This window comes from Drosophila guanche, unplaced genomic scaffold (assembly GCF_900245975.1).
Source record: "Drosophila guanche unplaced genomic scaffold, DGUA_6, whole genome shotgun sequence".
NCBI classification, from domain to species: domain Eukaryota; kingdom Metazoa; phylum Arthropoda; class Insecta; order Diptera; family Drosophilidae; genus Drosophila; species Drosophila guanche.
In genome coordinates, this window is record NW_022995743.1 from 9,956,474 (window position 1) to 9,982,044 (window position 25,571).

At 46.9% G+C, this 25,571-nt stretch overlaps 9 protein-coding genes and 3 non-coding genes across 13 annotated transcripts; 6 read left to right on the top strand and 6 right to left on the bottom strand.

The window, feature by feature from the left end:
* Window positions 1-285: 285 nt before the first annotated feature.
* On the top strand, window positions 286-2,665 carry LOC117583706 (protein SDA1 homolog). The gene is made up of 2 exons (XM_034272195.1): window positions 286-834; window positions 911-2,665. The coding sequence occupies exons 1-2, from the start codon at window positions 358-360 to the stop codon at window positions 2,573-2,575; spliced, it is 2,142 nt and encodes a 713-aa protein (XP_034128086.1). The 5' UTR covers window positions 286-357; the 3' UTR covers window positions 2,576-2,665.
* A 4-nt stretch (window positions 2,666-2,669) lies between these two features.
* On the bottom strand, window positions 2,670-3,486 carry LOC117583795 (RNA-binding protein 8A). Its single transcript, XM_034272380.1, has 2 exons — window positions 3,325-3,486; window positions 2,670-3,223 (listed from the first exon to the last, which is right to left on the bottom strand). The coding sequence occupies exons 1-2, from the start codon at window positions 3,383-3,385 to the stop codon at window positions 2,787-2,789; spliced, it is 498 nt and encodes a 165-aa protein (XP_034128271.1). The 5' UTR covers window positions 3,386-3,486; the 3' UTR covers window positions 2,670-2,786.
* A 122-nt stretch (window positions 3,487-3,608) lies between these two features.
* Window positions 3,609-6,023, top strand: LOC117583737 (phosphoglucomutase-2). The gene is made up of 3 exons (XM_034272257.1): window positions 3,609-4,021; window positions 4,083-4,184; window positions 4,251-6,023. Exons 1-3 carry the CDS (start codon window positions 3,861-3,863, stop codon window positions 5,857-5,859), a joined length of 1,872 nt encoding a protein of 623 aa, XP_034128148.1. The 5' UTR covers window positions 3,609-3,860; the 3' UTR covers window positions 5,860-6,023.
* A 1,337-nt stretch (window positions 6,024-7,360) lies between these two features.
* LOC117583746 (vang-like protein 1) lies at window positions 7,361-10,322 on the bottom strand. The gene is made up of 2 exons (XM_034272267.1): window positions 9,666-10,322; window positions 7,361-9,605 (listed from the first exon to the last, which is right to left on the bottom strand). Exons 1-2 carry the CDS (start codon window positions 9,937-9,939, stop codon window positions 8,101-8,103), a joined length of 1,779 nt encoding a protein of 592 aa, XP_034128158.1. The 5' UTR covers window positions 9,940-10,322; the 3' UTR covers window positions 7,361-8,100.
* A 218-nt stretch (window positions 10,323-10,540) lies between these two features.
* Window positions 10,541-10,633, top strand: Trnay-gua. Its single transcript has 2 exons — window positions 10,541-10,577; window positions 10,598-10,633. It is a non-coding gene; the product is annotated as a tRNA-Tyr (tRNA).
* Window positions 10,634-10,703: 70 nt separating this feature from the next.
* Window positions 10,704-15,218, bottom strand: LOC117581116 (tetratricopeptide repeat protein 37). Its single transcript, XM_034268040.1, has 13 exons — window positions 15,051-15,218; window positions 14,787-15,001; window positions 14,538-14,730; window positions 13,885-14,483; window positions 13,750-13,827; window positions 13,275-13,689; window positions 13,031-13,213; window positions 12,792-12,976; window positions 11,949-12,737; window positions 11,460-11,891; window positions 11,229-11,403; window positions 10,984-11,171; window positions 10,704-10,917 (listed from the first exon to the last, which is right to left on the bottom strand). The coding sequence occupies exons 1-13, from the start codon at window positions 15,138-15,140 to the stop codon at window positions 10,758-10,760; spliced, it is 3,702 nt and encodes a 1,233-aa protein (XP_034123931.1). The 5' UTR covers window positions 15,141-15,218; the 3' UTR covers window positions 10,704-10,757.
* On the top strand, window positions 15,214-16,611 carry LOC117581123 (cytoplasmic tRNA 2-thiolation protein 1). The gene is made up of 3 exons (XM_034268052.1): window positions 15,214-15,345; window positions 15,401-15,558; window positions 15,616-16,611. Exons 1-3 carry the CDS (start codon window positions 15,298-15,300, stop codon window positions 16,439-16,441), a joined length of 1,032 nt encoding a protein of 343 aa, XP_034123943.1. The 5' UTR covers window positions 15,214-15,297; the 3' UTR covers window positions 16,442-16,611.
* Window positions 16,612-16,917: 306 nt separating this feature from the next.
* LOC117578899 lies at window positions 16,918-17,001 on the bottom strand. Its single transcript, XR_004573404.1, has one exon. It is a non-coding gene; the product is annotated as a small nucleolar RNA Me28S-Gm3255 (small nucleolar RNA).
* Window positions 17,002-17,193: 192 nt separating this feature from the next.
* Window positions 17,194-17,268, bottom strand: LOC117578900. The gene has a single exon (XR_004573405.1). It is a non-coding gene; the product is annotated as a small nucleolar RNA Me28S-Gm3255 (small nucleolar RNA).
* Window positions 17,269-18,577: 1,309 nt separating this feature from the next.
* Window positions 18,578-21,001, top strand: LOC117578805 (probable cyclin-dependent serine/threonine-protein kinase DDB_G0292550). Its single transcript, XM_034264534.1, has 4 exons — window positions 18,578-18,700; window positions 18,777-19,901; window positions 19,959-20,191; window positions 20,252-21,001. The coding sequence occupies exons 1-4, from the start codon at window positions 18,661-18,663 to the stop codon at window positions 20,300-20,302; spliced, it is 1,449 nt and encodes a 482-aa protein (XP_034120425.1). The 5' UTR covers window positions 18,578-18,660; the 3' UTR covers window positions 20,303-21,001.
* LOC117578806 (NAD kinase 2, mitochondrial) lies at window positions 20,368-23,190 on the top strand. Of its 2 annotated transcripts, none has more exons than XM_034264538.1 (6): window positions 20,368-21,076; window positions 21,467-21,713; window positions 21,920-22,148; window positions 22,202-22,408; window positions 22,490-22,892; window positions 22,948-23,190. In XM_034264538.1, the coding sequence occupies exons 1-6, from the start codon at window positions 21,037-21,039 to the stop codon at window positions 23,049-23,051; spliced, it is 1,230 nt and encodes a 409-aa protein (XP_034120429.1). In that variant the 5' UTR covers window positions 20,368-21,036; the 3' UTR covers window positions 23,052-23,190. The 2 variants fall into 2 exon arrangements, with proteins under 2 accessions (XP_034120429.1, XP_034120428.1); XM_034264537.1 differs by having other exon boundaries at window positions 20,373-21,076; window positions 21,908-22,148.
* On the bottom strand, window positions 23,141-25,520 carry LOC117578804 (probable ATP-dependent RNA helicase Dbp45A). Its single transcript, XM_034264533.1, has 7 exons — window positions 25,492-25,520; window positions 24,981-25,060; window positions 24,380-24,921; window positions 24,152-24,318; window positions 23,740-24,098; window positions 23,524-23,677; window positions 23,141-23,460 (listed from the first exon to the last, which is right to left on the bottom strand). Exons 2-7 carry the CDS (start codon window positions 25,054-25,056, stop codon window positions 23,181-23,183), a joined length of 1,578 nt encoding a protein of 525 aa, XP_034120424.1. The 5' UTR covers window positions 25,057-25,060; window positions 25,492-25,520; the 3' UTR covers window positions 23,141-23,180.
* Between the last annotated feature and the right edge of the window lie 51 nt (window positions 25,521-25,571).

Genomic DNA, 25,571 nt, shown 5'->3' on the forward strand with positions numbered 1-25,571 from the left:
ATTTTGATGTTCTGATTAATATTACTTGCTAGTTAGGATTCTCAGTGCGAAAACTATAATTTGATGTTATTTATCAATATATTTTCCACGAGATTGGCAAGTTCATCACATTTATTTATTGGATTGTTTACCAAATAAGGAGCAAAGTAAAAAGGTCATCCGAAACAAATTATCAAATTGACTATAAATGTAAAAGTGAAACTATCAATGTATAAATGATTTTATCGATTCGATAGTTGAGAAAGTATATTTCCGTATATTTTTGGGGGCCATGCGGTATATTTGATCGATAAATCCAACACGTGCACCTTTTAATGTTACTTTAATTTTGGCAAATTTTAATTTCTACGGCTGACCATGGTGCGGCCCAACAACAATCAACTGCCGGAAAATCTTCCGCAGTTGCAGAATCTGATCAAGCGTGATCCGGAGTCGTATAGCGATGAGTTTCACATACAGTACCAGCATTTTCTCAGTCTGCTGGAAGTGTTTGCTTTGAACCCGAGCGAGGAAAACAAATCTTTGGATGACACTGTCATGTTCGTGGCCCAGGTGGCGCAGTGCTATCCGGCGGCCTGTGAGCTATTTCCAAAGCACCTGGCCGATTTGCTCAGGAACTATGCCACCGTGCTGGACCCGGCCATGAGGAATTGTTTTGTGAAGGCGCTGATTCTACTGCGCAACAAGAATCTGGTGCCAGCACTGGACATATTGGAGCTGTTTTTCCAGCTCTTGCGTTGCCCGGACAAGAACCTTAGGACCTTTCTGCAGTCGCACATTGTGACCGACATCAAGAATATGAATGCCAAGCACAAGGATATGAAGCTCAACTCGGTAACAAATCATTCCACAAGCACTTGTTGCTGACTACAAGCCACTGTTCTTATCTCTCAATATAATCAAATTGCAGAGCCTGCAAAACTTCATGTACGCCATGCTGAAGGACGCCAATCCGAAAGCCGCCAAGATGTCTGTGGACATAATGATCGAGCTGTACAAGAAGAACATCTGGAATGATCCCAAATCGGTGAATGTCATTGCGACAGTGGGTTGCTTCTCCAAGGTAACCAAGGTGTTGGTCACATCGCTGAAGTTCTTCCTTGGCCACGACGAGGAGGACGAAGAACCGGACACGGAGAGTGAAAACGAGGTGGATCTGAAGGGTGCTTTGTTGGCCAATCGGGTCAGCAAGAAGACGAAGAAGGGCCAGAAGCAACTGCAAAAGATAAAAAAGCAGGCGGTCAAGGCACAGAAGAAGAAAAAGAATGCACCAGCCTTTAATTTCTCTGGCATTCACTTGGTGCACAACCCCCAGGGCATGGCCGAGGGCCTCTTCAAGCAGCTGCAAGCCACCAACGAGCGATTTGAAGTCAAGTTAATGCACCTTGATGTAATATCCCGTCTGATAGGCATTCACGAGCTCTTCCTGTTTGGCTTTTATCCGTATATAACTCGCTTTCTGCAGCCCCATCAGCGTCAGGTGACCCGCGTGCTGCAGTTCGCCGCCCAGGCGTCCCACGAGCTGGTTCCCGGCGACATCATCGAGCCCATCCTGAAGACCATAGCCAACAATTTCATTACAGAGCGCAACTCCAGCGATGTCATGGCCATCGGCTTGAATGCCACGCGAGAGATTTGCATGCGCTGCCCACTGGCTATGGGCGAGGACCTGCTGCAGGATCTGGCCATGTACAAAACGTACAAGGAGAAGTCTGTGATGATGGCGGCTCGTTCGCTAATCACACTCTACCGCGAACAGTTGCCGGCTCTGCTGCATAAAAAGGATCGCGGACGGCAGACAGAGGCCCAGGCGGAGCGGAAGGTGCGCGCCTATGGGGAGCGCGAAGTCCATGACACAGTACTCGGCGCCGAGGCACTCCTCAAGGACTCCAAGACCATTGACATTGAAAGCGATGAAGATACCGACTCCAATGATGGTCAGTGGGTGAACGTGGCCCACAGCGATGGGGAGGGAGGCGGAGCAGAAGAAGATGACGACGAAGACGAGGAAGAGGATGATGAGAATGAAGAGGACGACGATGACGAGGACAACAGCGATGAAGGAGAGGAGGAGGCTGACTCGAACGCGGAGGAGGATGCAGCCAGCGACGAAGAGGCAGCTCAACAGAAAAAGGAGAAGAAAGATGTGAAACTTCTGAACCAAAAAGAGGCTGCGCAAGAACTGGCACTGACACGCATCTTTACGGACGAAGATTTCAAGCGAATCAATGCTGCTAATCTGAAAAAGACCGTCACAAATTCGCGCAAACGTCCGCTAGAGCAGGATCGGGCCGAATTCGTGAAGCTGAACAGCATCGAGATGATCTTTAAGAAGCGCAAGCACGACAAGGAGTCGCGTTTGGAAACTGTGCAGGCAGGCCGGCAGGATCGCGAACGTTTCGGCTGGAAGGATGGACGTGTCAACGAGCACTGCTCCAAGACGAACAGCGAGAAGCGCAAGACCAAGAACTTTGGCATGATGCGCCACAAGGCGCGCTCCAAGGTGAAGAAGAGTTTCCGGGACAAGCAGATATCCCTGCGGAAGCATCTTCTGCACCAGAAGAAAATGAAATAGTGGCGAAATGTACAAGTTGGTAGATTGTTTTTTCCCCCAATAGAATGTGGTATACATTATATATTAAAGTTATAGGACTACCTTTAGTAATTCGGCTTTTATGTAAAGTGTCAACTTTGTTTATTTCATTGGAGTGCGAACTCTATACTGTTGCCTATGCATTAAACTAATTGAAAAAGTATTCGTTTGGATGAAAGTCCTGGCCGACCGACTATCTGCGACGTTTCTCGGACTTTTTAACACGCTTGGGTCCCTTCACAAAGCACCAGTCCACTTGGATGGTCTGTCCCATGATTTCGGCGCCATTGAGAGCTTCTTTTGCGGCAAGTGCCTGCTTGTGCGTTTCGTACTCAACCAGAGCGTAGCCTTTGGAGAAGCCCGTGCGACGATCCAGATTCAAATGTATATTCTTGATCTCACCGTAGTCGCAGAACTTCTCCTGGATCTCATCCTCCTGGGCCTCCTCGTGTATGGAGGTCACAAACAGTATCCAGCCCTCGACAGAGCGCTGTGGTCCGGGCTCCAGCTCGTCGTCGTCCTCGTTGCGCACCCGCTCATAGCTGTGTATAGCCTCGCGGGTGTTGCTGTCGCTCCCGAATCCGCGTCCTTTGCGGTGTTTGGCCTTTTCCTTCAAGCGCACTATGCCCTCTGTGTGCGGTGCAGGGTATTGGTAGTTTAATTGCAGCGTGGGAGAGAGAAAATGAAAGCCATGAGACCGGCGAGCCACAAAAAACCGGCTGCATACTCACGGTCGCCGTCCTCGTCGACCTCAAACTCCTCGGCGTTGTCAATGTCCAGTACATCAGCCATTTTTGATCAATAATACAAATTAAACAACAGAAACAAATCTTTTTATTTTTTGTTCAGCGTCGGCCTGGATTGTCACGAACTTGTCAGGGATGAAAAGTAGGGCTGCTAAAAAATCGTTGAAACTATCGATAGTATCGCTGGTTCTGCAGCCCTAGCTCTGCCTCATATATAAACACACGGGTACTCATACTATTTGATTTGTTTTGTGATTAAGCTAAATTTGTTGGCTCCAAGCGACCTCCCGCAGAGCGTTATCAATTAAAAGTGCCCGGCCCATCGAAGCAGCTAGTTGCTAATGCGAGTGTGTGCTTAATCAGCCCTTTCCGTGTGTCCGTAGTCGTTTTCGTGTTGTGAAATTACTGTCAATAGTTCCATTGCTCGGCCTGCCTCCCCTTTTTCGATAGCATTCTTCCAAATTAAAGTCATCCACTCAATTGACAATTCGGCGACTCTCGGCAGAGCCGTTGTTTTCACCATGTGTCAGCCAACGTCGCAGATGATATGCCAGCTCAAGAATATGACTCTGTCTGGCGATCCGGAGCTGGATGGCCAGATCCGCAAATGGATTCGCTGGGACCGGTGCCCCAGCACCTCCGCCCAGATTATGGACGCCGTAAAGGCCCAAGACTGGGAAACGTAAGAAGACTCCCCCCGTTAATAAATAGTTTTCAACAATAATTTATGCATTAACAACCAGGCTGAGGAAGAGACTGTGCAACCGCATAACCTTCGGCACGGCGGGATTGCGGGCCTGCATGCGCGCCGGCTTCGATTCGATGAATGAGTTGGTGGTTGTTCAGTGAGTCCTAAACAAACATAATCCTTGTAACCGGCCCGATATTCAGGAAAATCTCAATTGTTGCAGAACCGCCCAAGGCTTGTGCGAGTACATCAAGGCGCAGTATCCGAAATCCGAGGACTGGAAGGAGCGCGGCATTGTCTTTGGCTACGATGGGCGCTACAACAGCCACCGCTTTGCCGAGCTCTCGGCCATTGTCTTTCTGAACAACAACTTTCGTGTTTATCTTTTCAAGCGCTTGGTGGCCACGCCCTTTGTTCCTTATACGATTCTTAGACTGGGGTGTCTGGCCGGCGTGATGGTGACCGCCTCGCACAACCCCAAGGAGGACAATGGCTACAAGGTGTATTGGACCAACGGAGCTCAGATTATTCCGCCGCACGATGCGGGTATACAAGAGTCGATTATGCAAAATCTGGAGCCTAGGTCCGAATCCTGGGATGAGACGGCACTGTGTTGCTCTGATTTCTTGGATGATCCCTACGACTCCGTTGTTCCCTTCTATTACGATTCCCTAAAGCGGAACTTCTCCTGTAAGCTATTGGAGATGAATGCCAAGTGCCCGATATCCTTCACGCACTCAGCCATGCACGGCGTGGGACATCCCTATGTGAAGCAGGCGTTCGAAAAGGTGCGCCTCAAGCCTTTCGTTTCAGTGGTCGAGCAAGCCGAGGCAGATCCAGAGTTCCCCACCACTCCCATGCCCAACCCGGAGGAGGGCAAGACATCCTTGCAGCTGTCCATAAAGACAGCAAAGCAATACAAAACCGAAATCATACTGGCCAACGATCCGGATGCCGATCGCCTTGCCGTTGCCGAGATTGCCGAAGACGGCAACTACAAGCTCTTCAACGGCAACGAGCTGGGCGCCTTGCTGGGCTGGTGGTGCCTGGAGAACTACCGGGCACGCAACCCCAATGCGGATATATCCAAATGTGCCATGATCGCCAGCACGGTCAGTTCGAAATTTCTCGGTAGCATGGCCAAGCAGGAGGGCTTTGAATTCTACGAAACTCTCACGGGATTCAAGTGGATGGGCAACAAGGCCATCGAGCTGCAGGAGGCTGGCAAGACCGTGTTATTTGCTTTCGAGGAGGCAATTGGCTTTATGGTGGGCACCGCCGTTCTGGACAAGGATGGAGTAAGCGCCGCAGCCCATACGGCAACCATGGCTTGCTACCTCCGCTGCACCCAGTGCATGACTCTGCAGGAGAAGCTGCGCGAACTCTACGAGACATACGGCTACCACAACAGCATCTGCTCGTATGTCATCTGCCGCTGTCCGCCGGTTATAGAGCGTATCTTCCAGCGTCTGCGCAACTTTGACAACTGCCAGCCCAACACTTATCCCAAAAGCATTCTGAATGGCACGTACGAGATCGAGCACGTCCGTGACCTTACCACTGGCTACGACAGCAGCACCAGCGACAAAAAGGCCACCCTTCCGACCAGCTCCAGCTCCCAGATGATCACGTTTACCTTCAAGAACGGCGTGGTGGTCACTCTGCGCACCAGTGGCACGGAGCCCAAGGTGAAGTACTATGCCGAGATAATCGGCAAGCCCGAGGAAAAGAACTGGCTAAAATTGACAAACACTCTGAATACCATGGTCGAGGCCATTGTCGAGGAGTTCTATCAGCCAGCAAAGAACAACCTGGAGCGCAAGAAGGACTAAGAAGGAAAACATTGAACCTCCCACAGACATCGAAAATCGTGATAAAACGAAACGACGACCTGGCAAGAATTAACCAACAATCCACAATTGATAAATGCACAAGCCAAAAAAGCCACTGCGCTAAAAGCTGTTGTCTATTAGCCATTAAATGATAATATACCATATGTAGTTATAAGTACATAACTTATATTTATACTAGGGCAATACATATATTTATGAATGAAATAAAGACCAGGCTGCGACACCAACAAAACGTGCACATAAGTTTTCAGTTCGCACTAATCAGCGGCATGTTGCTCAAGATTTACAATTTAATGCTGCAAAGCACAAGGGTCTACCGCTGCTAGGGGCTTTCTTGTTGTTTAAGAAACCCAGCGCCAATTGATAATTGTATAATAATTGATGCACTGTGGGATCTACAATTGTTTGTTTTCAATGAATAATTGTTGTATGTTAAACCCATCCCCAACGATCCAGATAAGGGCGATTCATGTACCTGGTGGATTCTTGTTTTCCGAAGAGTTGAGTGGAGTGAGCAATGTGTGGTTCGTCAACCCGCACTTGAAGTAATTGAACTTGATATTTTAATCTTGGAAACTTGAGTGCCAACGATATGGAAAATCTAAACAAAATCGATTGCTGGAACTGATTGATAGGCTTCGAAATCAGAGAGCGTCATTTAATGGGATTTTTTCATAGATAATTTGAATCCGTCAGCTGTATTGATCGATAAGTCAATTCAATAGACAAATTTTCGTGTGATTTTGATGAACCTGAGTTAAAGTTGCTGAATCCACCGAAGAAATCTAGGTTCAAACGAGTCCCAAAGGCCTAGGATAACCTTTAAGTGACCCTCAGAATTCGGGTTTCTTCCAATCAGCTGATGGCTTAATTCATAAATTGCTTGCCTCAGCATCTGGCGTCAGCTCAGCACACATTCGTTTAAAGCTGTTAAAAAGTGTTTTCTGTTTTATTAATGCGGAATGGGAATGGGATTGGGTTGGTGTTGGGGTTGGGGTTGGGTATTCCATAATCTAATTACTCTTACAACAGAATACAGTTTGAGAGAGAGCTGTTAATGTATATATATGTATATATGTATATAAGGAGATGTGGTATATACAATATACCCATATGTTTGCTATATGTTTATGTTCATTGGGTTTCCAATTGCTTTAAGTAATTGCCATAGAAATTGCAATGCAAAAAATGTGCTTTGATAATAAGCATTTAGCTAGAAAACGAAACAAATATCATAAACATATGCTTGTATCTTAAGCGAAGGAGTTATCTAAGTAGCTGCTGTGTAAATATATAGATTGGGTTGTTCACTGGAACGTACATATATATGTCTGCATGTATATTCTCGAATACGAATACAAGTTCTTATCACTATAATTTTGCTTCTAAAAATATTACACATTAATATGTATGTATGCGTGGTTGCTATGCACAGTACAGGGGCTTGTAGTACTCGCGTTCTATTAGTTGTTGGCAATTATTTCTTTTGTTTGTATAAAATGCATATCAGGCAGTCTCTTTGCTTAAAGTATTATGTATTTGTCATCAGTTGCATTCGAGTTACATTTTGTTTTGTCATCTGTTACAGTTAGGATTAATCGGCATGAGTTTCGGTTTAAAATGTGCGTCTATAAAATCGGTGCGAGTCGCGCAGAGAGTGGATCATTGGAGTGAACGAACCACTGTCGGCGCAAGTCCAAGTCTTGGCTAAAATTCCATCTGGAATATCATGTCTCAGGGGTCGGTCGTCATGGCTTCATTCCCCATTCTCATTCTTAAGGGCTACTTATGGGTAGCAAACCCAATTTACACTAGATATATTTTCTAAAATAAAAATCGTGTATAAAAGAGCTACATTGAATAGCTGCTGCATTGATCTCTTCGCGAAGAACCGTCATCATTCTTATAATTAATACTTTGGGAACTTTTAAGTCATGTTTCGAGGGCTAAAACGGATACGAGTGATATGTGTTCGTGTCGGTTTAGGATGATAGATACAATGGGCATTTGAGCATTGATTTGATTGATATTCTGGTGTCATAAGTTCGATTTCATAGCTAATTGATGATCCAATTTAATTTTTGGATGATATAAATTCATCCAGGAATGAGAATTTCTTTAGGACAAGAACACAGCTCATCAGACAAAGACATGCAGGTAGGATGATTGTGTCTGATTGCTGTGCGTGGGCGTGATTATGGGCGGAGCATTGTGATGGTGTCATACAGATGTCTCAGAGTTCAGCTTGAGCACAAACTTGTTGCTCTTTGGATCGACCACCTCCTCGGCCAGATTGAAATGCGGCAGCTTGTGCACGGTGACCATGAGGGAGACATCGTTTTGGATCAACTGGAACGTGCACTCGTTACCAATGGGCCGGGAGACGATCTCATCGCAGATCAGGGACCACGACTGCACCCAGCGGCGCTCCTTCTCGCTCTGCATCACCGGCGACTCGGTCAAATATGGTTCCAGGAAGGCTCGGGGTGACAGATCATGCTTCAGACAGTGGGCCAAATGCTTGAGTATGCTCTCGAAGGTGTGCCGGGGTTGCTGTCGAGTCACACGTAGATACTTCTGCAATGCTCTGGCCATCGAGGGAAAGACAGCAGACGCAGCCTCCTGTGGATCCAGCGGCAGGGCTGGGGCGGGCTCATTGTGTATGCGCTTGATGTGGGTGAAGGCCTCTTCGGCAGCGGTGATAAGACGAGCGCGACGCTTCTTCACCCGTCGCTCGTACTCGTGCTCCTCGTAGAAGCGTTCGTTATGCGAGGAGTCGCGGCGCCTGGCATTTGCGGCCAAAACGGCCCGACTCTGGCTCTGCTGCTGCGAGTTGCTGACACCATCCACCTCGTAGTACTTGAAGCTGTTCGATATTTTGTTGCGTTGCGACTTGGAGATCGAAATGGGAATGCGCTCGAGATACGGGTTGAAGATGGGAAAGTCGACGTAGTAGTGCTGCAGCACCCAGACGGCTGCCCTCTGTATGCTTAGTTGGCCGAGCATGTAGGAGCGCGACACTCCATCGGGGGAGCGTATGATCTTGACATAGTAGGTGGGCTGTTGGTGACGCAGCTCCAGCAAGACCACGGCCACGTAGTGGATAAACAGCAGCGTATCCACAAAGTTTGTGGCATAGGCCACCAGCGACTTGTAGTCGACAGCATCGCCGCCTGTTTCCACCACAATCTTGGCTCCGTTCGTGACCTGCACGATGTAGAAGAGCCAATAGGCGAATGTGCAGATGGTAACCAGCAGGAGGACTATGGCCCGATATAGAAAAATGCGCGGCATGGTGGCTGAAGTGCGACGCATGAACACCGCCCACAGACCGATGGCCAGGAGCAGCAAGCGGGCAGCCAGCGACACAAGCTGGCCCTTGCATTGCTCACTGCAGGCCAGGAGCTGGGTGCGCACCGTCTGCGTCAGCTCCGGATGATCAAAGGCCGACGGGAAGAATCCCACGTACGGCATCACGACCATGGCTACAGGTGAAAAGAAGGCCCCACAGCCGAGCAAAAAGTAGAAGCTCGACTCTATATAGCGACGACAGGCGAAGCCGAAGCCTTTGTCGCTCTCACGATGCCACATGTTGTTGATGTCCTCCATGGATATGCTCTGCTCGGAGGTGTTGCCAGTGACGGCCGTGGTATTCTCCCCCCAATTCTCATCCTGGGGCAGAATCTGCACCTCTATAACCTCCTGGCCGTCACGACTCTCATCACCTACAAAACAATTTTTATGGTTATTTTAATGCATCTCACTTCACTTCTCACTCTTCTTACCGGTCATGTTAACACTGGTCTGATAGGGGGCCATGTCGCCACGTTGGAACCCTTTGCCCGACTTGGACGAATGCGTGCTGCGATGGGAATGACGGGAGCGATCTCGCTCCCTGTGGTAGCCGTTGTTCACACTTCCGCCTACGCCTACTCCTCCACCGCCACCACTACAGCCTCCACCACCTCCGCTACCACCACCGCTATTACTATTGTTGTTGTGATTTCGAGAGCGTCTTGAGCGTCCACTGTGTTCCGACTTGACGGATTCGTTTTCCATTGCAATTGCAACCGCGTGCGTGGGCAATGCAGTCCAGTCGCCACGCTCTCGCTTTGTTCCTTAATTATCTCAACCTGGCCGTGCAGCTATTTTAGTGTCTAACTGTAATTACGGCCGACGGCAGCAGGTTTTTCATATGTAGGTATGCAGGGCAGGGCGGAGTCGGGTCGGTGGCAGACGCCGTTCGATGTGAGCGCATTGGAGACGTTGCAAAGTTGTATTGCGAGTCCTTCTAACTAATAATGCAACACATTATCACCAATGTGCGTGTGCATAATTGTTTCATACACATTTTCACTATTTCACGCACATTTTCGCTTTTTATTTTCTTTTTGGACGAATTAGCTTCACCCCCGACGTAGTGTGGACACAAACAAGAAGCCGAAACATCTGGTCACACTGATCAAAGAACATATATTTTCCAACACTGGCTAGAGAAGCCAAATAAATTTTTTAGCCATGGTTTTTTTTAAACAAACAAGTAACTAAAATATTTAGTCTTTAAAAGTTTTAAATATTATAGCGTTTCTGTTGGAAAAAAACTGATTTTTAAATCAATGCAATATGATCATTCCCGCCCACATCCGCTCACCTCCCAACACCTTCGATAGCTCAGTTGGTAGAGCGGTGGACTGTAGAAGTGAAAGCAAAAGTAGACATCCATAGGTCGCTGGTTCAAATCCGGCTCGAAGGATTATATATGGGAATATATAAGAATATTCCTTTTTTTTGCATTCCAAGGACAGAATATTTTCTTTAAATAGAAATACACATCTATTCACTTTATTCTCGACATAAACACTCAGGAAAAAATTCATTTAATGGGCAGAAACGGTGGCCAGCATCTGTCTGGCTTGCTTGTTAGTTGGATTTAATTTTATGGCGCGCTGGATCAACTTCAGGGAACACACCTTGTCGACAGGAATTACAGCCCGACTGGCATAGATTAGCGTTTCCGCCTCCTCGCTGGCCTTAATGCTGCAAATAGATTGATCCATTTGTAAGTTGGTTAGAGATAGGAAAGGATATCCCACTGCGACATACCCATTTCGCAGGCTTGTGTGGCCCAGTGTTATAGCTCCCAGGCCGACATTCGAGGTGGCCAGTCGATAAGAAACATCATCCGCGAAATAATCAAGAAGAAACTTGAGCAACACCTTGCGAAGTCCCTCAGAGCGGGGAAACATGCGAACACGGTTTTGCAAATAGCGAAGCGCCTCTAGGACACCCTCCTGAAAATATGTTCAGATTTGTATCCCCAAAATTGTAGATTGCTTTCGTTTACTCACATTTATGAGAATATAATGGGCGGTTAGATAGGATATATCGACGCAATACTTCTCATTTAAAGCGTACGCCCTGAGTTCCGACATTACGGTCCGGTTTAGTTCGTTATCGCGGTGCAGAACGCCCAGTGCACAGGATGAGTAGAGGGCTTGGATGGGCGCGTTCTTCGTTAGGATACTGTGCAAAAACCATTTGATTTATAGGAACACACAACATTAAAAATCAATACAGACCACTGATAGAGAAGGGTTTTGGTGTCTGCCTCGCCTTGGAAGGCATAAATCATGGAGGCCATTGCCACCAATATGGTTGCCGCCTTGTCGTCATCTTGTCCCGCCACATTGTTCAGTACAGAATTGTATATCGAATACGATTCCTGCAGCTGACCCGATCGGTAATATGCCAGGGCCAAGCCAACGATGGGCTTGAATGTGGCGTGGGACACCGTATTCAAAGCGTTGACTGCCTGATCCGGCTGGTCCAGCTTCAGGTACAAGTAGCCCAGATTCGTATACAGTGTGTCCCGCGCAGGGCCAGGCTCGCACAACAGACAGGCGCGTGTAAAGGCTTTGATGGCCTGATGGTAAAGCTTTTTGCGGGCGCATAAGAATCCCTGAAACGTGAGTGACGCTATGCTGGCCTCCGACTCTTCATTTTGAACATACCTGCGTACAAATATACGTAAATTTAAAATTACATTTCAGTTGAATAATGCAACGTACCAATTAATAGCATCCAAAGCGTAGACATCTGCATACATGTGCCTAATCGCATGCCTGTTGTGGGGCTTGGCCCGGGCAATGGGATCGGAGAGCACCTCACAGACCCAGTAGGCGAATCCGAGTGCCGCCTCCGGATGATAATCAAAATGCTGGCAATGACGAAACAGATCGAATGCCTCTTCTTGGTCGCCAATCAGTTCGGCTACCATTGCCTGTCCTATCCAGGCATTTGCATAGATCGGACTCGATTGTTGGGCGCGCTTGAAGGCCTCATTGGCCAGTCGAATGTCGTTCGCTTTGATGTACAATACGCCGAGGTTGGTCCATGTCGTGAAGGATTTGCGATCCAGATTCAGCGCCTGGATGAAGCAGTGCTGGGCCAGGGGCCAGTTCTCGTGCTCCGCATGCATATTGATGACACCGAGGAGGTTCCAGTTCTGCCAGCGATTGCTGCGCTCCTTGATCGCCCGCTTGCACACCTTGGCAGCCGTTTCCAGGTGGCTCGTTGCCTCTTCGGGAATGAAAATAGCGCTGTAATAGCTGGCCAGTGCCATCTCGTACCACAGATATGTGTTCTGCTTCACTTTCAAGGCGACCAGATAGAAGCGCTGAGCCAGTTGCAGGAGATCCTTGCGTGATAGATAGGCAATCGCCTCCTCGCGCTTGGCCAAACTGCCAGCCACGTCCAAGTTGGCCAGGGAGGCCGGCAGCTGTGCCGTCTGCAGAAATACGCCTGCCGTGAGGCGCCACAGCCAAACCATACCCTGAGCCTCCACTTGGGTGAATGCGCTGCAAGAGCAAAAGGGGTAAAAATAAGGCGATCAAGACTGGAAGGTTCCTAACCTTTGCAGATGTCCCACAGCGTATTGGAAATGCTGTTTGGCTCGCCCGTAAAGATTTTGGGACTTCAGATTGTTGGCCATGCCGATGTGCGCCTCTGCGGCGCCTCTCAGGCCCGGAAGGTAGTTTGGATTAAGCTTGAGCAGCGCATCGAAATCTTCTACAGCCTCGGAGTACATGCGAGTCGTCTGGAAGGCAAAACATATTTAATATATAGCCTGAAATGGTTACCCGCTTCTTACCGTCTTGATCACGGCTATCTGGAGCAGAGCATAACAGTTGACTGGGGACAGCTCGAGGATTTTCTGGAAGACACGAATAGCCGAGTTGTACGATCCTCGAGCTGCATAGGCATCGCCCAGTGATTCCCAATAGACCATGCACCGAAAGTCGTGCTTGATGGCAATGCGAAAGCATTGGATTGCCTAGAAGAGGGAGCCTTAAACTCTGACATGTGACATGTGCCCTGTGCCTGTCTGTACGTACATTATCCCATTTCTTCACTTGCAGAAAGTGCAGGCCCAGCTTGTGCTGCAAGCGAATGGACTCGTCGTTGCTCAAGTACCGAAGGGTATTAAGCAGGAGCGCCTCATTTAGATCTTCCTCGCCCAGCTGCTGGTAGATAAAGCTCAACGCATCCACAGCCTCCTCCGCCAGAGCATTGAGGCTAATGCACTTCTCATAGCATTTGCGCGCCCGGGCCACATCACCAGTGGCCAGTGGATACAAGCGACCCAGATAGTCGAAACACTCGGCAACATGCGGCCGCAGCCGAGCGGCCCTAAGCATGCAGCTTAGCGCCTCTTCATAGTTTTTCTGCTCCATTTGCAGCTTGCCACAAAGAAGCAGCGCCTCAAAAGAGTCATCGCTGCCAATTGCCTGAATGGCTTCAGCGGGTGATCTGGGTAATAAAAGGCATAATATGGGCAAACTTTTCCATACAGATTCCATCTTCGCTTACAGGAGAAATTCCGCTTTGGTGAGTGCATCCAATGGCAAATCTTTGAGCAGCTGCGTCTCGCCCAATTTGAAGTAACAGCTGAAAGGAACGACTTGAGTTACCCATTTTATGGTCGAATAAGGTAGGTTAGCTTACCGAGCCAACGCTCGAACATTCGGTTCTGATTTATCGTATCCCAGCAGCACTTTGACGGCTTCCCTCAATTTGGATTGATCTTTTTCATAAGACAGACACCATGCCAAAGAAACCTCATGCGCTTGGCCGAGCTGCTGCCAAAGTTGCAGAGCAAGTTTGAAGGCCCCAAACTCCATGTGGATTCGGGCCAGGAGCTCCAGCGACACCTTGTAGGTGGGATGGCTCTGATGGGCCTGCACAGCAAATTGTCTCGCTGGAACATACTGTCCCTGCGCATAGAGATCGAAAGCCTTGATTAGCAGCGCCAAGTTGGAGTTGGGGTTCAGTTCAAGCAATTTTTCAGCATATGCTTGGATTGGCAGCTTCAGCTCCTGCTGCCAGGCATCATTGTCTGCCTGATTGCGGTTTTCGCAGTATGTCTTGCATATCCACTCGTAGCCATAGACATCCTTGGGATGGGACACGGTCATGTTGCAGGCGTGGCGCACACAGGCCACATAGTCCCTCTGCTTGTATAGCCATTTAAGGTAGCGTTTGTACAACAAACTTTTCACACTAGGCTCAGAGATCTCCAGCAGCGCTTCCATCGTTTTGGTGTACTGCAAGTTCGAGGGGTTAGTTTGTTTTTTGAGTGCTATGGAAGGGATACCCACGAGTGCATTATCTTCTGTTGAAATCTCAAAGTCCTGTGCAAACCAAATGCGTCCCAAGTACTCTTGGATTTTGGCATAATGGGAATCGTCTGGATTCTGAGCCCGCTTTTTGAGCACTTTGAAGCACAGGGGGGCCACAGTTACATCCGAGGCCAGCGCGAAAAGCTTCTCCCAGTAGTCCAAGGCTTTTTCCCTGAAATTCGCAAATTAGGTTTTGCATGGGGGTCCATCATTTCAACAGCCTCTTACGGTAGCAGATCCACGAGCTCATCGTAGATCTCTGGCAGCTCGGCGTTGGGCGCGCAATTGGCGAGACCCTGCAGAGCAACGGTAGCGGGGCCATCAGTGTACTCAATCGACTTTCTCAGGCTCTGCGCCGCCTCTGCCTTGTCCACGTTCTGATAGGCAGCACCCAGCAACAAGTATCCCATGGCGTTGCTCTTTGGGTCGGCTTTTAGTAGGCGCTGAAGTCCGAAACTTTATAAATGCAACAACTATATGACGTGTACGCACCTGGCACTTGTGAATGGCGTCAGCATGCTTGCCAAGCTTGATTGTCTCGCGAATATCCTTGATTAGAGCCTTAGATTCTTTGGAACTCATCCTAAAGAATTTTCTTTTGTGTTTATTATTTTGCAATGTAAACACAGTGCTGTTAAATGTGGGCGAGTGACAGCTATGGCTAGTGTTGGAAAACTCGATGCGCTGCTGGTCCACTCCACAACAATAACAATCACGAAATCCGAATGTGCTTTGGAAAATGCCTGTAACCTGTAAATCAAAATGTGGCAAAGCGGCAGCTCTCAAGGTAAGTGCCAATTTATGGACCCCGTAAGTAGTAACAAAGTGTTTCGTTTACACAGCGCCCAAAAACCGGAGATGCCCTGTGCAAGGAGTGTTTCTTTGCCGCCTTTGAGGCTGAAATCCACCACACGATCACCTCGAGCAAGCTGTTCCGGCGGGGCGAAAAGGTGGCCGTTGCGGCAAGCGGTGGCAAGGATTCGACGGTTCTGGCACACGTGTAGGTTCATCTTGTAATCCCCCATTAATCACCAGTTAAGTAAGATGTTAATTGCAGGATGAAGCTGCTAAATGAACGCCACGATTATGGGCTAGATCTTGTTTTGCTCTCCATTGACGAGGGCATTACTGGCTATCGAGACGACAGTCTGGAGACGGTTAAACGCAACCGGGACGATTATAAAATGCCACTGAAAATCTTGTCCTACGAAGAGCTTTACGGCTGGACCATGGATCGCATTGTATCTCAGATCGGACGCTCCAACAACTGCACGTTTTGCGGAGTGTTTCGTCGCCAGGCCTTGGACAGGGGTGCCAAACTGTTGTGCGTCGACAGCATAGCTACTGGCCACAATGCGGACGACATTGCAGAGACAGTTTTGATGAATGTACTGCGTGGAGACACGGCTCGTCTGCGACGCTGCACAGACATCAGAACTGGTGGCGGAGAGGACTCCATACCGCGCGTCAAGCCTCTCAAATATAGCTACGAAAAGGAGATCGTTATGTACGCGCACTACAAGAAGCTCGTCTACTTCTCGACAGAATGCGTATTTGCCCCAAATGCGTATCGCGGTCACGCCCGGGCTTTCCTCAAGGATTTGGAGAAAGTGCGTCCCTCCGTTATAATGGACATTATCTACTCGGGCGAGCAATTGCGTTTTAAAGATACGGTGAAAATTCCTGTGCGCGGCACGTGCAATCGCTGCGGTTTCATTTCGTCGCAGCAACCGTGCAAAGCCTGTGTTCTGCTCGAGGGTCTCAACCGCGGACTGCCCAAGTTGGGCATTGGAAAGAAGTCCAAGGGCGACCGCATGATCGCCAGGCAGGACCAAGAGCTGGCCCTTCGAGAACGTGCAAATTTAGTAAAAAACGATTTTTAATATTTAAAATAAAGTCATTTATTTATCGGTTATTATGTGGATATATTGCTATCTGGGATAGACACGTGCGACGCTACTGTGAGCCGTGTTGGACCTGCAAAGAGAAAAATGAATTATCAGTAAAGTGCATTCGACATCTTTAACATTAAAACGTTGGTATATGAAGCTCAGTGCCAATTTTTTAACCATGGTCCATACCCGGTCAAGCAAGACTCGCTATCTCCAAAAAAATATTGAAGAAGTTTGTCCACACTTAACTTTTATATGGTGTCTGTGAATGGTTTAAGTGATCATCATTGAAATCCCCACAATGCTACCAAAAAACTTCAATCAACACTAACCTAAATTGGTCAGCCACATTTATTCACTTTCCCAAGGCTCCGTCTGCCACGAATCCAATAAGTAGACCTACAAGAAGGAAAAATAACTATTTAACAAAGTTAATCAACAATTAATCATTGGTAACTACTTTTAGCAGCTTCAGTATTTAATAATTAAGTTGATTGAATCACAACGGTTCATAAGAGATGTCAGAAAATATAGATATTCATCAGAGTGTTCAATATTTTAGCCGGAGCGTCGCTTTATAATTACCTCTTATTATGACACCGCTGCCGCCAAAAAGATTTAGATCTTCAACCGGGCATCTTTATTGAAGTGAGATTCTATGTATCCACCGAAAACGTACAAAACATAAATTGACATTCGTTAGTCAAATGAGTTACAAGAAAAACTACATTTCATTTAGAATCGACTTCAGCAGTTAATTATTGAATCACAACGGTTCATAAGAGATGTCAGAAAATACTTATATTCATCAGAGTATCTAGTCTAGGATCTAGTATCCCCCCTCCAAGTATCAATTGTATAATTACCATTAAGTTACCAGGGATGGGCACGCTTGCAGTCACATGCATTAAAGTGCGATTGTATGCGTATACAGTCTTCGAACACGTGTTGGCGATATCAAGACTTCCATTTTGTATCTGTACAGAAAATATTGACTTGTTAGTACAGTCTGGGATATAATTGTAGCACCCTTATTTTATATGTACTCAAAATGTCGACTTTGCAAAGAAAATATGCACCGCAAATTTAGATATCACAGATTTGGGTTATGCTTGGGCAAAGAACAATTGATCTACGAACAAGTAAAAAGCACTAGCTAAAGTGGAGAGTTCTTTACACCAGCGACTCGTGTTCGCACATTTAAACGGAGAGCGTGAGCTAAAACTTACCCATTTTCAATTGCCATGCGTACAGCCGCAACATCCCATACACAGGAATTCACCTGGAATATAGTTGAACGTATTAATTGATGGATTTAATAGAAAAATGCTGTTTAAGCAGCAGACGATTCTAGACCACGTGACTGCAAAATACATTGCAATCGGACTAGTAACACTTATCTGCGCACTTTAAACTTAATCTTGCAACATTGAGTTCTGCAAACAAGTTTAATGTACCAATTCGCAGTTATATTCGATGCAATAAATACATTCATCTTTAAATTCTCACTTACATTTTTTACGGTTGTTCCACGTCCCGGCTTTGAGAGAAAAGTGACAAGTGTTAAGTGATAGGCTATAAATGACCGGAAACCGCTATCGATAAATTATACCGACAGACCCTCGGAAATATACCGAAATATACCCTTGCTTTTTCAAAATATACTCTAAATATACCGTAAATCTTAAATAATTTACTCGACTTTGATGTTCTAACTGATAGCCCATCAGTGACCGGAAGCACTAACCAAATAGTGTCATGAAGCCAGTATGAAATTGGATTGACGGACGAATTATACCGTCTGCCCCGCAGAAAAATAACAGGTGATGAAATATTCCATGACCGGAAGCAAGGAAATTGGCTGCGCTCGTCTATCGATATTATTTATTATTGACAATAGCGTAACATCGGTTATTTCGGCGTACATCGATAGTATCGCCCGCCAAAATTGATCATCAGACTATATTGTCCAGGTCCATTAACCAAATAGTATATTTGTCAGCAGATTCTCCACCCTTTTCACACCACATAGTTTTAATTTCGAAGTCTTGAAACGATGTCACTATCGATCAGCGCTCATTTTTAAACGATGTTGGTAAGTTTTTAAAGTCGACAGTGACATGCAACCCTGTCTCGTAACTGTAAATCTCCGTCGGTGCGCTTCAGCGCAAATAAAACACATTTGTTTTTTAACTTTTAACCAAAGCAAAATGACGGAGTTCAATGCAAACACCGTACTTTGGAGCCTCGGTAAGCCTTCTTCCCATTAGTTTTCTCTCTATAAAAGGAAACGCTACGTAAATTCCCATAACATTCGATTTTGCAGATGACTACATCAAAGTGCGCAAAGACGAAATATCAATTAACAGAAAAGTAAAGCAGAAGAAGGAGGCAAGCGGTGGCACTCGACAATCTGCGCATTTACAGTCTTACAAGGACGTCGACTTATCTGAGGACGAAGACGATGATGAGGAATTCAGTTTTCCTATGGTGGAGAAACGCTTTAATGTAGACGATGACGCACACGCAGCGAATATGAACCAGCTGAATTTTGAAAAGAATGATTTCGATCAGCTAATGTATGATGTTCGTACGGAAGCTTATCATGTGGATTCGATTGCTGAACCATTAGAAGCACCTAATCCAACGCCACCACGTCCGAGCGTTAAATCGCGTCTTGGCCCGAGGCCCACCGAAAACGGGGCCAATCGCGGACAACAGCCTCAGCTGAAAAACCATGGACCGATTCAGAAGCGCGGCGGAGCTTATCCTAACCATATCAACAAGCGCAACAAAAAGAGGTCAAATTTCAATCAAAGACGAGTAGGTGCCACTGCTCATAGTGGTCACGACCTTTCGTTAGAACAGAAAATGTGTAACGCAAATGTTGGTCAACTGCAAAACGTATTTGACAGGGCAAACAACTTCCAGAATAATAACTTTGCTCACAATGGATTACCGTTCGATGCCAGTGCCAATAATAATAATTTACATTTTAACAACAACAACACCATGATGTGCTTGAACAACCAAGGACTTGTCAATTCGAACAGCAACGAAGTGTTGCTGCATCATACTCAAGTATCGGCAAATTTGAACAATTTCGGCGGAATGGCTCAAAATCAAGGAGCTATCAATTCGGGCTGCTTCGGCGGTGGTTTCCAGAATATCCAAAGACCCGTCAATTTGAACAGCCACGGCGGGCTGATTCACAACAGTCAAGGATCTGCCAATTCAAACCGCTACCTTGGACTTTTATCGAATAATAAAGGATCTTGCAGTACAAACAGCTTCGGCGTAATTCAAGGAACAGCCTATTCTAGCAGCTACAACGGAATTTTCTCAAGAAACAACGTAGGCATGTTCTCGAGCAACAACGCGGCGATGTTCTCGAACAATGCGAACAGCACCAGACCCAATATCATCGAAAACAATTGGGGCATCAGTGCCGGGACGCGCTCGAAAAGTCCAGTCAATATCATTGAAAACATTTGGGCCGGCAGGGTCGAGATGCGCTCGAAAAGTCCAGTCAATATCAAAGCACGTCAGAATCGCCCTGAGCCATCGGTCAAGGGCAACCTTGAAGCATTGTTGGCTTCTCCAGATCAGCCAAAAAGCGGTATGTTTGTAGGTGAGGCGCTTGGCATGAGTCTAAGCGATTGCAAAACGGCCGACTTCCGTACTGTGGCCCAGAACGTTTTGTTTTTGCTGGCTACTGCTGATAATGATTCCCAAACCAAGGTAAAAATGTCTAATATATGGACTCTGAATTGGTATATAATAAACGAATTTTAATTTTAGCCAGACTATGGGGTCGTTAATAAAAATGTATCGCAGGATCGCCATTTTTGAAACTGGATGGAGTACTGGAAGCAAGCTGCGTCGCTGAAACTATAATTAAGAATTTATCATGACACTAGGTTTAGTGTAACAACTTCAAACGAGAAGAATTAGCGGGCAGCTGCCAGCCGTTTGTGCCGGACATGTGTGAATGCGCGTTTGTGTTGTATGAGGTAAGAAGAAGAGTGGCTGCAGTGAATGTCACAGCAGAGAACAAGAGTTGAGATTTTCTTGTACATGTACATAAGTATGTACTTTCGCTGATAAGAACGTGCTGAGCTGCTTATCACAACAAAAAGTACTCATGGACAGCCGAGCCGAGCCGAGATGTGAGAAGAGAAGCGAAAGCGGACGAAAATAGAAACAAACGGCGATAAATTTACAGCAAAAGGCGAATGTTCATACCGAAGCGATTCGCCGATGGAGGAACAGCAAAGCAGAACGCAGAACAGAGTAAAATAATAATCAATCAGTTAATCTGCTCAATAGTTAAAACGTGGAAGTGACATAGCCGAATGGAAATTGATCGTGTAGACTAGCAAATCGAGTTGTAAAGTTCCTTTATGTCGAGAGAGCCTCATCAAGTGAATAATTATTTTGATTTCTGGTCGAATGCCGGCATACGACCCACACGACAATTATCTGAACAAAGAAAATCCAATTATTTTTAGTTTTGTAAGTGCAGAAAGAGCAACAAATAAACGTATAACACTCAAATAAATGTTTGTTGTTCGCCAGTGCCCAGCATGTTGAAGTCGAAGCAATTCCTGCAGAGATTTTCGAAAGGTAAGGACAGTTCATATCGGCAGAGGTGATTCCAGTTCACAGTTCCAGTACCCACACACACACACACTTCTCGCTGATGAGTGTGCACTTGTTACTCCACCATTATCATTATCAGCTCGGATTGGGCATGTGTTTTGGGCATTGCATTGAGAGGAATCCAAATTGCTGCTCTGCACTCTCCTAAATTAACTTTCACCGTACTTTGACCTGTCCCACATTGTATCACATTACCCCCTGGTAGGCTAAGCTATTTCTGTTGAAAGTCAACAAAATCATAATGATCCTGAGAGCAAAGCAGATTGTACCAGAGGGGCTGAGTATATTATCCGCCGCAGTGGGGAACTAAAAGGATAAACTAACAAAGTTTTAATTGCGCTCAATTGGTTCCAGAATATTCCAAGTTTACGCCTGCGAACTTCAAGCTTAAGCGGGCCCTGGTGGTGACCAAACTCTCGCGCTATGAATTCGAGCAGCTACGCCATCCGGGACTGTCGAAGGAGCAGCTGGAGCAGAAGCTGCGCGACCGGGGCACCGATGTGGAGATGGTCCTCTATCTGCACAATCTCCACAAGGACTTTGAGCGACGCATCGTGCAGAGCTTCCAGGACGTCGGTTGTGAGGTGAAGCTGTCCAGCAGGTGCGTATCGCTACCTTCAATGTGAGTGCGAGTGCGAGTGTGGCTAACGTTTGTCAATGTTTGCTGTGTTTATGTGGTGCTTGTGTCGTCGCCGTCATAATCCTCGATTACTACCTACTACAATTGTATTTCCACCATCCACATAATGTGTCTCTCATGTGGCCTCCTCGCTGTTGACTTTACTAAACGAGCAGACTTGAATTTAGAAGCTCTTTGAGCAAAGATGTTATGAGCTGGGCGGATCTCATCGTTCCTGTGGGCGGTGACGGCACCTTCCTTTTGTCCGCCGGCCGCGCCAGTCCCCTCTTTGCGCTTAGCCAGCAGAAGACACCAATCGTGGGCTTCAACTCGGATCCGCTTCACTCGGAGGGTCGACTCATGCTGCCGAAGCACTACTCTGACAATCCCGCCGATGCAGTGGCCCGCATCAAGAGCGTAAGTTCCCTTCTGCTTGATTGTAGCTTCTGATTTTTATGTGTTCTTCATAGGGTGACTTCAAGTGGATGCATCGTTCAAGAGTCCGCACCACGCTGCTGGGAAGCAATGGCAAGATTCCGGAGTCCACGGATCTGTTCCGGCACACAGAAGTCAAGATGGAGCAGGTGACAACGGATCCCGAAATGCTGGAGAGTCACATGGCCAGCAAATACAAGGCAAAGATGAAGCGCATCCTACCCTATTTAGCTTTGAACGAGGTGAGTCCGAAAGAGTCCAAGGCTTCTAGGCCAACTAGCTTCTAACTATTCATGGCTATTGTTTTCGGGAATTATTTTCAGGTTTTCATTGGCGAGCACATTTCGTCCCGTGTGTCCCATCTGCAGCTTGTGCTCGATCATCAGGATGTGGTGAACAAAACAAAGTGCTCGGGTTTGTGCGTTAGCACTGGCACCGGCTCTACATCTTGGCACACAAGCATCAATCGCATCACAAGCAGCGACGTGGACGATTTGCTTCGATCGCTGCCCAACAGCAACTCCGCCGATGTGCTCCGGCTACGAGAGAATGCTCAGGAGATCGCCCAGCGGTACAACCAAGGGCTTCTCTTTGCACCAGACGATCCACGACTGTGCTACTCGATCAGGGAGCAGATCTGTGTGGGCGTTTGGCCCTCGCCGAAGACATTTAAGGAGCGCGATTTCGTGAAGAATGTGTTTGTGAAGTCACACTGCATCGATGCCAGTGAGTAGTCTATGGGCATCATCTTGTGGCATTTACAATTTGCATTTAATTACAGATCTGGTCATAGATGGAAGCATATCCTATCCATTCAACGATGGCGCCAAGGCACTGCTTGAGGTCCATCCCGAGGATGCCCTCCTGACGATTGCCCTAGACTGATTACCGATGCCTTAGCCTTAGCGTGTCTGAAATTTTAAAATTATTTAAGTATGCATTTTGCAGTCTACTTAGAAGTTTAAGCTCAAAAGTTATTTTGTTATTCTACAAACATTTATTTAAAAATGTCTCTTAAACTCTTCTTTTCGATTTCAACTTCTTCTGTTTGCCCAATGAAACCTTGGGGTTGCTTCTGGCCAGCTTCTTTGGTGGCACATCTTGGTTCCCATCCTTAGTGGGTCGGCTCTGACTCCGGGCTTTACGGTTTTTCTCGAATCGAGCACTGTCCACGGACTTGAAACGTTCGTCTTGTAGGAGCACCTTGCCCTCTTCACTAGTGGCGGACTCTGCCTGCTGAAGCTTCCGTTTGCGACGAATTTCCTTCAATTTATCCTTTTGCTTTTTGCGATAGCTGCAAACATAAATTAAGAGATAATATATATATTTTTTCATAATGGCGCTTTCGACAGCTTACAGCGCTTCCATTTCATCTGGATCCTTGCCCTCCATTATCCACGTTTTGCGTCTGTAGTTTTGGGCACGCTCGTCAAAGTCATTGTTGTCCAGCTGCATCTCCGACTCACGTCGCGTCACATTCACCTGCATGAAAATTCGCTCCACCATCCGCTCTAAAATATGCAAAACAGTGGCTTAACTACGGAACATTTAAAAATAAAGACTGATTACATACGATCTATTGGATGCTCTGTAAGCTTTGTATTGATCTCCGCCTCAATGGCGCCGAGGAGTTCCAGGTCGCGGGGAAAGCGAAATATGGAAATGGACATGCCTTTCCGTCCAGCCCTCGCTGTCCGACCCACGCGGTGAATGTATTCCTTGGGCGTTCTTGGCAGCATGTGATTGATCACCAGCTCCACGCTGGGTATGTCCAGGCCGCGCGCAGCCACATCCGTGGCAATCAGTGTGCGAATGTGATTGGACTTGAAGCGACTGAGGGCAGCCACGCGCTCCTTCTGCCGCATAAACCCGTGCAGACACACATTGTCAATGTCCATACTCTTTAGGGTCATCGAAAGCAGTTGACAGTATCTGTAATTGTACATTTGAGTCTTGATTTTTGAGGTAAATGGTGTTGAACGTACTTTTTTGTATTGGTGAATATCATGACATTCGAGTTTTCGTTCTCCTCGCGATATTTGCGAAGCGACTCGATCAGAACCATGTCACGATCGTAGTCTGCACAGAGCAAGTATCGCTGATCCAGAGTGTCTACGGTGGCCACATTAGAGTCCTGCGACCATTCGAGACACTAAAAGCAAAGAACAATTCTGTTGAATATGACCCTGTTGTTCTTATTGGCGTCTACTTACATCATTGGCTATGGGAAATATACTAGACTCCTTCATAAAGTCCTTCATTGTGGCGGAGAAGAAAAGGTTCTGCCTGGTGCTCGGCAAACATCTCTCGATAATGGCCAGGCTCTCGTCAAAGTCGCCGTTCAGCATGCGATCCGCCTCGTCGACAACGAGATATTTTAAATTATCGAATGAAAACGTGTCACAGCCCGTTAAGTGATCGGCCAGACGTCCGGGCATGGCCACCACAATGTGGGGACGCTGCATTAACTTCTGGCTCTCGATCATCTGGTCGGTGCCTCCGGACACGACGCACACACGCACACCCATGGGCTGGCCAGCCACCAGAAACTGCTCCGATATTTGATAAGCCAACTCATGTGTGGGGGTTAGAACCAAGGCAAAGTGGCTCACAGGCTCCTCGCTCAACTTCTCCAGTATGGGCAGGGCGAAGGCAAAGGTCTTGCCCGATCCCGTCTGGGCTGCGCCAATGCAGTCCTTTCCCGACAATATCGCGGGTATGCAATTCTGTTGGATGGGCGTTGCGCCTTTCAGGCCTGCAGCAACAAGTTCACACATTAGCTGTCTCTACCGAGTGGCAAATATATATAGTTACCTAGTTTTGTCAGTTGCTTGACCAACCAAGGACGCAATCCCAGGCTCTGAAACGGATTTGCCTCCTTTCGCTGCATTTTTTGTTTGGTGTTTAATCGCTGCCGCGAAATTGGATGGTCCCACGGCGATGAGTCCGCATGGACCAGGTACTTCAGTTCGATGATGGGGCTGTCGATATTTTCTTGACTATCGATGGTTGTTATTGAGACCAACTTAACTAAAGACATAAGAAATTCTATTATTTTTCTGAATGGGAAAGGTAAGGGGAACGGGGCAGTTCTTCTATCTTTACAACATAAAGCATAATTGAAAATAAATAGATACTATAAAACATATATTGTCTATAGTCATAACTAACTTACATAACTAACTAACATAACTTTTTTTTTTATATTTAGTTGTTCTCATTAGTTTTTCAAACTCCGTAAACGGCCAGGGAAATCCTCTCCTGTGTCAAAACGGTCAGGGAAATCCTATCCTGTGCCTGAACGGTCAGGGAAATCCTCTCCTGTGTAAATAAAAACACAACGTGCGCGAGACCTAGAAGTGAACTGTCACACTAAATTCGTTCGCGCTAGTACATTTCTGTTAT